Genomic DNA, 10,261 nt, shown 5'->3' with positions numbered 1-10,261 from the left:
AAATCAGAACTGACGAGACCAAAGAAGCGTAACCTGAACACACTGAGATAAGACACAGACCTTCAAAGTAAAACAGGAAACGCATAACACAGACTGAACAAAGACACAGGCTCATAAGCAGGCACTACAAAGGGAACAGAGACGTGGGAACAGGGCAAACACAAAACACTGACTGAACACGGGGATATAGGAACTTAAGATACACATAGACGCGAACTAGACAAGGGGATGCAGGTGATAGGGGAGACAGAGCAACTAAAGAAGACAGAGACCTAAGCCATAAGACAGAACTCAAAGAAACCAAAAACTAGACAGTATAAATAATATCATAAACTCAAAAACCCTGGGTCGACGACCCAGGCATCCTAACAATGATGATGAATAACTCACAAGATAATACTGTCAGATGCTTCAGTTTTCACATTTTTTCCTTAGAAGGCACCAAGGCATTTTTGCATTTTCAGCTACACAGAACACAGTTGGAGACTATCTATAACTAGACATTTATCTATAACTACTTGTGAGCTAATTATAATTCATTTAAAACTAAAATGCAGGAAAACCTAATCAAAGGTCACAGAAGCAAACCTACAGAAAAATCATTTTTATATTTTATGTTCATCCGATTTAGAGTTGGCAGGGCCTTCACACCATTTTCTTTGATGTGAGGATCTAATTTTGTCAGAGGTTAAAGCAACGCTAAGGCATTCACTGATCCTATTGTGGATAACATGCAGTAATATTTATGGTGTCATTTAGTGTGAAAAACAGTTCAATTTTCCAACAAAACTCTTCTGATCTCTTGGATGCCAGGCATCCAGAACTGGCAGTTGGTGTGATATGGACTCACCACGGTCTGTCCACAAACACATAGCACTCCTTGTTTGCCTGTTTTATTTGTATTGTATTATTGTGTGTGTCTTTATCTATTTTTTTCTCCTGTTCTTGTCCTTCTTATCTCCACCGTTTGATTGTTTTGCTGCTTAATCACTGCTTATTCCTGAGCCTTGTTTCTTTCCACATGTTTTCATTTCATCCTCCTCCTTCTCGTCTCTGAGGGCTTGTTTTCTCTTCGTGCCATGGCTCTTTTCATGTGTCCCTTGCCAGCAAAAATTGATGCTTAAATACACAGGAGGAAAAAACAAAACAAACAGACAAACAGCAGCCAGAGAACAGATGCAGACCAACTGCAAATTCTCTTACTGTATGACATTGGACAGAACAGGGATGACAAGTGATGGTGCAACACAGTGAAACATCATTCACAACAAAGCAGATTTTGAATGGCAAGTCAAGACTGCATATGCATTGTACATGAGCTGTACATGGAAAACAGAAAAAACCTTACTCATACAAATTGTGGCTTTGTATCATAAAGGTTTCTCACAGCTTTGTTTTTGAAATTTATTTCTACAATTTCTTACTTTTACAATTAAATGTAATAGGTCAAGGTTGAAGCAAGAAATGATTAAGTAAACTGTTTAATGCTTTGTTTGTCTTTACTTCTGAGTGATTAGGATAACTTCAAAATTTCTCTCGAATTGCTTCTTCACATAATCAAAATGAGGAGAGAAAGTTGCAAATTGACAGCAGTATTCTTACGACAGGGAAAATAAATAAATAAATAAATAAATAAATATATATACAACACCCAGCACGCCCCTGCGGGCGGTTTATCCTTCAAGCTCGGGTCCTCTACCAGAGGCCTGGGAGCTTGAGGGTCCTGCGCAGTATCTTAGCTGTTCCCAGGACTGCGCTCTTCTGGACAGAGATCTCCGATGTTGTTCCCGGGATCTGCTGGAGCCACTCGTCTATCTTGGGAGTCACCGCACCTAGTGCTCCGATTACCACGGGGACCACCGTTACCTTCACCCTCCACATCCTCTCGAGCTCTTCTCTGAGCCCTTGGTATTTCTCCAGCTTCTCATGTTCCTTCTTCCTGATGTTGCTGTCATTCGGAACCGCTACATCGATCACTACGGCCGTCTTCTTCTGTTTGTCTACCACCACTATGTCCGGTTGGTTAGCCACCACCATTTTGTCCGTCTGTATCTGGAAGTCCCACAGGATCTTAGCTCGGTCATTCTCCACCACCCTTGGGGGCATCTCCCATTTTGACCTCGGGACTTCCAGGTTATACTCGGCACAGATGTTCCTGTACACTATGCCGGCCACTTGGTTATGGCGTTCCATGTATGCCTTGCCTGCTAGCATCTTGCACCCTGCTGTTATGTGCTGGATTGTCTCTGGGGCATCTTTACACAGCCTGCACCTGGGGTCTTGCCTGGTGTGATAGACCCCAGCCTCTATGGATCTTGTGCTCAGAGCTTGTTCTTGTGCTGCCATGATTAGTGCCTCTGTGCTGTCTTTCAGTCCAGCTTTGTCCAGCCACTGGTAGGATTTCTGGATATCAGCCACCTCCTCTATCTGCCGGTGGTACATACCGTGCAGGGCTCTGTCCTTCCATGATGGTTCCTCGTCTCCCTCCTCTTTCTTGGGTTTCTGCTGCCTGAGGTATTCACTGAGCACTCGGTCAGTTGGGGCCATCTTCCCAATGTATTCTTGGATGTTCGTTGTCTCATCCTGGACTGTGGTGCTGACACTCACCAGTCCCCGGCCCCCTTCCTTCCGCTTAGCGTACAGCCTCAGGGTGCTGGACTTGGGGTGAAACCCTCCATGCATGGTGAGGAGCTTTCTTGTCTTTATGTCAGTGGCTTCTATCTCCTCCTTTGGCCAGCCTATTACCCCAGCAGGGTACCTGATCACGGGCAGGGCGTACGTGTTGATGGCCCGGATCTTGTTCTTACCATTCAGCTGACTCCTCAGGACTTGCCTGACCCTCTGCAGGTACTTGGTGGTTGCAGCTTTTCTAGCGGCCTCTTCATGGTTCCCATTCGCCTGCGGGATCCCCAAGTACTTGTAACTGTCCTCTATGTCTGCAATGTTGCCTTCTGGTAGTTCAATCCCCTCAGTTCTGACTACCTTCCCTCTCTTTGTTACCATCCGACTACACTTCTCCAGTCCGAACGACATTCCAATATAGCCTGGTAGTGTGGATCAGTGAATCGATGTCTCGTTCACTCTTGGCATACAGCTTGATGTCATCCATGTACAGGAGGTGGCTGACAACTGCTCCGTTCCGTAGTCGGTATCCGTAGCCAGTCTTGTTAATGATCTCACTGAGGGGGTTCAGGCCTATGCAGAACAGCAGTGGGGACAGAGCATCTCCTTGGTAGATCCCGCACTTGATGGTGACTTGTGCTATGGGCTTGGAGTTGGCCTCTAGTGTTGTACGCCACATCCCCATTGAGTTCCTGATGAAGGCTCTTAGGGTCCCATTGATCTTGTACAATTCTAGGCATTCCAGTATCCAGCTGTGGGGCATTGAGTCATAGGCCTTCTTGTAATCAATCCAGGCAGTGCACAGGTTGGTCAGTCTGGTCTTGCAGTCTCGGCTGATTGTTCTGTCTACCAGTAGCTGGTGTTTTGCGCCTCTGGTATTCTTGCCTATTCCTTTCTGTGTCCTGCTCATGTATTGACCCATGTGCCTGTTCATCTTAGCCGATATGATGCCTGACAAGAGCTTCCATGTAGTACTGAGGCAGGTTATTGGTCGGTAGTTGGAGGGGACCGGTCCCTTCTTGGGGTCCTTGGGGATCAGGACCGTCCGGCCTTCAGTTAGCCATTCCGGGTGTCTCTCGTTAACTAGCAGCTGGTTCATTTGTGCTGCCAGACGCTCGTGGAGTGCAGTTAGCTTCTTCAGCCAGTAGGCGTGAACCATGTCGGGCCCTGGTGCTGTCCAACTCTTCATACTGGAGACCCTTTCTTGGATATCTGCCACTGTGATGGTTACTGGACCCTGTTCAGGGAGGTCGCTGTGGTCTGCCCTCAGATCCTCTAGCCACTGAGCATTGCCGTTATGGGTTGCATCCTTCTCCCATATGCTCTTCCAGTATTGCTCCGTCTCCAGCCTTGGTGGTGCTGTTCTCTTATTGTTCCCTTGCCACTGAGAGTACACCTTTGCTGGTTCTGTGGAGAACAGCTGGTTTATTCTCCTGCCTTCTATCTCTCTGGTGTACCTCCTCAAGCGGCTGGCCAAGGCTGTGAGTCTTTGCTTGGCAGTTTCCAAGGCCTCAGGTATGGACAGCTTGCTGTATTTCTTAGGCACCTTATTCGTCGCACCTTTCTGCAACTCCGTTAGTTGGCTAACCTCTCTCCGTGCTACTTTGATCTTGCCCTCTAGCCTCCTTCTCCATGGAGGGTACTGCCCCTTGTGGCTGTTCAACTTGTAGCCAAGCATCTCACTGATCACTGCTGCCGTATTGTAGATCAGCTTGTTAGTGTCGGTAATCGTGGTTGTAGGTATTGCCCGTAGTGCTGCATTAACATCATCTAGCAGACCTTCTGAGGGTACTTCACGTAATCTTGGTAACCGGCTACGGGGGATCCAGGTTTCAAGCTTGGCCATGATCCTATTTTTCAGGTCAGTTCCTCTCGCACTCAACGATCCTTCTCCTATCACACTTGGGGCTATGTACCCAATCTCGGGTGATGATATCTCCCCCCTGACCTGGCGTCCTGACTCCTCCTTGCCGTAGCATTTGTGTTGTACCTCGTCAATCTCTAGCTGTGAGAGCAGTCCCTTCTTTCGAATGTTGGAACACTGAGCTACTAGTTGTTTCGCCGTCATTGTGGATGTTGGGTATCGAAGAATCCATAGGTCCCTCATCCTATTCATGTAGCCCCTTCCGCCGGGGTTACTTGCGTAGTAGCATTCCAACAACGCCCTGTTTTCGTCTCTTGCCCACCGATGCCTTCTTGTTCCAGTAGCCCACTTTTCGTCAGGGTGCCCTGGTTCCTCAACACCTGACGCGGACCTTGTTGATCCGGGCGACGTCCGAGCCGGCATGCCTTCATATTTATCTGTCTCGCTCATGTCTGCGGTAGGCTTGCTTAGCATAGGGGGTCTAGCCTTAGGACCCTTACTGGATACAGACGCCCCAGGCAGGAATCGAACTTGCGATCCTCTGTTCCAAAGGCGTGTAGTCTAACCACTACGCTATCCAGCTGCTATATATATATATATATATATATATACATACACACACACACACACTACTGGTCAAAGGTTTTAGAAAACCCCAATTTTTCAGTTTTTTATTGAATACTATGCAGATTAATGTCTCATTGCACTCTGAAATGAAAGCATAGAAGCACAGAACAAAAACTGTCAGGAATACCAGAGGAGAGAAACACCAGCTCCTTATAGACAGATGAGTCTCTCAAGACTGCAAGAACAGACCAACCTGTGCATTGCCTGGATTGACTACAAGAAGGCCTATGACTTGATGCCCCACACGTAGATCCTGGAATGCCTAGATTGTAAAAGATCAACAGGAACCTAAGAGCCTTCATCACCAACTCAGTGGGGATGTGGTGAACAACACTAGTAACCAACATAAAGCCAATAGAAAAAGTCACCGTCAAGTGTGGAGAAACCCAAGAAGGAAGAGGAGCAAGAGGAGGAACCATCGTGGAAGGACAGGCCCCTGCATGGTATGTACCACCAGCATATAGAAGAAGTGGCTGACATCCACAAATCATACCAGTGGCTGGACAAAGCTGTACTGAAAGACAGCACAGAGGCACTAATCATTGCAGCACAGGAACAAGGCTGGGATCTACCACTCCAGGCAAGACCCCAGGTGCAGGCTGCGTAAAGATGCCCCTGAGACAATTCAGCACATAACAACAGGGTGCAAGATACTAGAAGGCAAGGCATACATGGAACACCATAACCAAGTAGCTTGAACAAAAACATCTGTGCCAAGTATGGTTTGGAAGTCCCGAGGTTAGATGCCCCCTAGGGTTTTCGAGAATGACCGTGGTAAGATCCTACCACGAAGATGGACTCCTAAATTATGTCCAAAACACGAAAATGGAAAGATCGCGTTAAGTTATAAAGAGCAGAAGGTGGGAACACACACCACTGCTGTGTCATAAAAAAAATCAAATGATCAATTTTGACATTTGAAGAGTGTAGATCGATTGGTTGTTTACATCACTCAACACAAGCAGAACTACATTACAAAATGAGAAGACACATCGTCCACATTCAGAAGCACATCTCTGTGTAGTGACTGGTCTTATGATTTAAACAGGCAAATGTTCAGCATTCAAACTACAGGTGAACAATAGTCAAATGTTTCCACCGTTATGTCGATATCAGCTAGTCAAGTACACACCTACACAGCATGTTAACAAACCGTGAAAAAAAAGCCAGAAAGAAAATTGAATCATTGCTGGTAAGGGTCTCTATATATTAGTATTTACGAAGGGTATGTTGTGGTTTACCTTACAAATTACAGTGGTCCTTCGCTATAACACGGTTCACCTTTCGCGCAGTGAAATTTTGCATGCTTTTTTTCCCCAGCGCATTGTGTTCTGCGGACCATTGTCGAGCTCCTCCGTGTCGTCTCTTCTTTACAGTACAGAATCGCTACATCGATCGCTAGCAGTGTGACTCTGAAGAAGATAACCATCGCACAAAAAGCTGGACTTGATTGATTCATTGATTCATTAATGATTAATTTTCTCTCGCAGCTGCTCTATTCCCATGTTTTGGACCTGAAAACAGGGTTTGATCTTTGGTTTTATTCTATAATACTGGACCTATTTTTCTACAAAGGTTTGAACTTTGGGAGTGTTTAAACAAAAGAGAAAAGTGTGAAAATGTTTATGCCTGTCTGAGAAAAGTGTATTAAGTGTGTAGTGAGGGGCTTTACAGCCTTAAAACATCTAAAATAATTGTGAAAAATAAAGTTGGCTACTTCACGGACTTCACCCATCGCTGGTTTTTAGAACATAACACCCGCGATACACGAAGGACCGCTGTATACAAATACTGAGAAATATAGAATTTAAATCCTTTCTTGCTTTTGCTCTGAAGCACAGGGTTAAAAATATTGACAAGTCGATGAACATCATCTACAGATATATTCGGTAAATGCCCATCTTGAGAGACATCTTGAGAATTGTAAATCGTCGCTTGATTCATCCATTTGGTTGACTTGTTTTGGAAAACCCGACTGTAAACAAGGAGCGAATATCACACCGGAAAAGAAGCACTATACAGGAGTTTCCCCACTGGAAGTAGCATATGCTAAGGTGCACAGAGTCTATGTTACATTTACAAGAGTCTAACATGTAATTTAAACATAATTATTTTAGGTTTCTATGGTGAACTTAATTAAATCATTTATGATCTGCGTGAAATTGAACAACTTAAAACTTGCTAAATGTATTCCTGTTGAAATGTCCTGATGCAAGAGTGGCTAGTTGCCTGGACTCGCTTTATCCAAGATCACACGAGATTTCAAACCACAGGAAAATCACTGGAGTAATAAGAGGCAGAAAAGCATACACACACCACATATGTGCTATTGGTATTTATCAGTGGTGCTGTGTTTGTGTACATGTGATGTGTTCATGCAGTTTGATTAGGTTAATGGTTCTGAATTGTCTATAGGTGTGAATATGAGTGTGAATGGTTGTTTGTCTCCCTGTGATAAATAGGTAATCCAAGGATGAGCAGAAAAGGATGTAGTGACAGCTATGTCCGAAATCCATTAAAATGGAACAAAAAACATGTACAAGTGGACAAGTTTTATGTTAACCAAAACTCTAGGCTTTGTTGAAAACTCCAAAAAATAACTCTTTAAATGAAAAACTGCAAAATAATCCATGATTTGTTTTTAAGTGTTCATTCAAATAATTACTTTTTTAAGTGAATTTATCAGTGTTAGTCTTCAATTCTATGTTGTTCTATCCAGATATGCTTTCCTTGCATTGGCAGTGTATTTAGAATCATTGTCACACAAATGAAGCTGCTACCAATCAGATGCTTTCCAGGTGGTAATGCATGGCAGATTGAAATCTGACTGCACCATTTTTCGAATCCGTTGACCTTGCTCTATGATTTTATGTGGCCTCCCACTTTGTAGTTCAGTTGCTGTCATTGCCCGTCATTTCCACTTTCTTATAACAGCATTAATAGTTGACGGTGGAATATTTAATAGTGATGAAATTTCATGACTGGACTTGCACATGTAGCAATGCATGCTAATGCCTTCTAGTAATAATGTCTAAGGGAAGCATGTTTAATGTAAATAGAAGTGGTCCTGGTAGAGAACCCTGTGGGACTTTGTAATTAACATTAATGTGTGCAGAAGACTCCTCATTCACGTGGCCAAATGGCATCTATTAGACATATATTAAACAGTGGTTTGGTGAGGTACATTTACAACTTATTGCACTTTTTCTTTCTTGTGATAAATTCTAAATTGTGACAGAAACTCAAATAATGAATTCCCCTGCAGGTGATCAGTTAGCTGTTTTACAACTACTCTTTCAAGAATTATTTAGGCAAAAGAAAGCTTGGAAATATACCTATAATTAGCTAACACATATTTTTAAATAATAGTTTAATTATTTTCACCTTAAAGGCCTGTGGTACATAACCCATTCATAAAGACCAACGGACCATACATTGCTAAAAGTCTAAGAGTGATGGTGAAAAGCTTCTTCATGCATTCTAATTCTAGGCTGTACTATTGTAATTCAGAGATGGATCAGATGACCCCGAGCCATTCCTTAGTTTTGTTGCGATAGACTTTGGCTGCTGATGGGCTTCCCATGATGCACTGAGCATTTCTTCTTCAGGCTTCTCTTTTCACTATCTGTATGTCTATACACCACTGCGCTATTCAGTCATTAGCAGTCATTAAACTCCAGCTCTCTCTTCCATAGTTTGCCATTTGTCTTTTTCTGTCTCTGTTCCCCTCTACACAACTGGTCATAACAGATGTTTGAACCACCTTGAGCCTGGTTCTGTCCAAAACTTAATTATTTTAAAAATGAGATTTTCTTTCCCACTGTCACCAAATGCTTGCTCAGAGGGGGTTGTGTAATTGCTGGGGTGTTGTTCTAATATTGTAGAGTCTTTACTTTAAGATGTAAAACATCTTGAGGTGACTGAATTAATTGAATGAATTATATAAATAAAATGGAATTGAACTGAGTTTTCCATCATGAATTTGCATCTAGTTTATTGATATGATTGAAGAAGTTGCATGACATTGATAGATACATAGTTGATCTAAACAGTTGGTATTAACATTGATTGATATTTTGCCAGATATTTCAACCTTGGACATTTAAAGCTGAATGGCTTGTAAACTAATAAAGCAGCTCATGGATATTATATATTTCTGGTAGCTAAAGCTTTCCCTTTAGCAATACACCTTCACTCTGGAGGTCTCCATCTGCCATCTTGACTGAACAATCTTATCAGAGCTTTTGCAGAAGGGACTCCAGAGAAGCAGCAGAGAAAAGGCCTGCAGACAATGTGAATGTGTGAAGCACACTGTGACCAACGCCACAGACAGATAACAAACAGTTTATCAGTGAGCCAGAGAAACTCTGTTGGAAGAAGGAAAGCCATCCTGCAATAATCAGTGGAGGATGGGAACAAGTAGGAGTGGTGATTGATTGATTGATTGATTGGTAATTTATTTCAACATGTGAACAATATACAAGTACATTTAGAAAAGAAATAAGAGAGAAAAAAAATACTATACAAATTACATACAAAAAAACATTCTGATTAATTTACATGTTGAAAGGGAGTGGGAAGAAGTATACACTTATTTAATCCCACCCCTGTCCCATAAATTATCAGTGAATATTTAGTCAGCTTCCTTACTGATATAATTTGTAATAAAAATAGTGAACAGATTTCTGATACTATATACTATAATATCACATCATGAATTTTTTGTTTGTTTGTTTTTAAATAGAGACATTCACTTAATTTAAATATTTTCCTTTTCTTTATAGATCGAGAAGATCATATTTTTATAACTCTTTTTGAACAGTTTTATGTTTGGACATTGCTTTAATTCCATATTCAGTTTGTTCCACAGTTTCACTCCTTGAACAGAAACACAAAAGCCTTTTCTTGTAGTACGTATCTTCATTGTTTTGAAGTTACAAAAACCCCATAAATTATAACTTCCTTCTTTCAAAAAAAACATACTCTGAATATTACCTGGCAGTTCTTTATTTTTTGCTTTGAATAGAATTTGTGCTGTTTGGAATTTCACTATATCGTCAATTTTCAATATTTCAGACTGCAAAAATAGTGAGTTTGTATGTTCCCTATAACCTGCATTGTGGATGATTCGAATTGCTTTCTTTTGAA

General features: G+C 42.3%; 1 protein-coding gene across 1 annotated transcript; it reads right to left on the bottom strand.

The window, feature by feature from the left end:
- Positions 1-1,653: 1,653 nt before the first annotated feature.
- LOC147327083 (uncharacterized) lies at positions 1,654-2,824 on the bottom strand. Its single transcript, XM_086297471.1, has one exon. The coding sequence runs from the start codon at positions 2,680-2,682 to the stop codon at positions 1,696-1,698; it is 987 nt and encodes a 328-aa protein (XP_086153597.1). The 5' UTR covers positions 2,683-2,824; the 3' UTR covers positions 1,654-1,695.
- Positions 2,825-10,261: the final 7,437 nt, after the last annotated feature.

Source organism: Aulonocara sp. 'chitande type north' Nkhata Bay, linkage group LG6 (assembly GCF_057382095.1).
Source record: "Aulonocara sp. 'chitande type north' Nkhata Bay isolate Kocher_YH1m ecotype deep benthic linkage group LG6, A_spYH_male_GT1.1, whole genome shotgun sequence".
Taxonomy (NCBI): Eukaryota; Metazoa; Chordata; class Actinopteri; order Cichliformes; family Cichlidae; genus Aulonocara; species Aulonocara sp. 'chitande type north' Nkhata Bay.
This window is presented reverse-complemented; position numbering and strand designations above follow the sequence as displayed.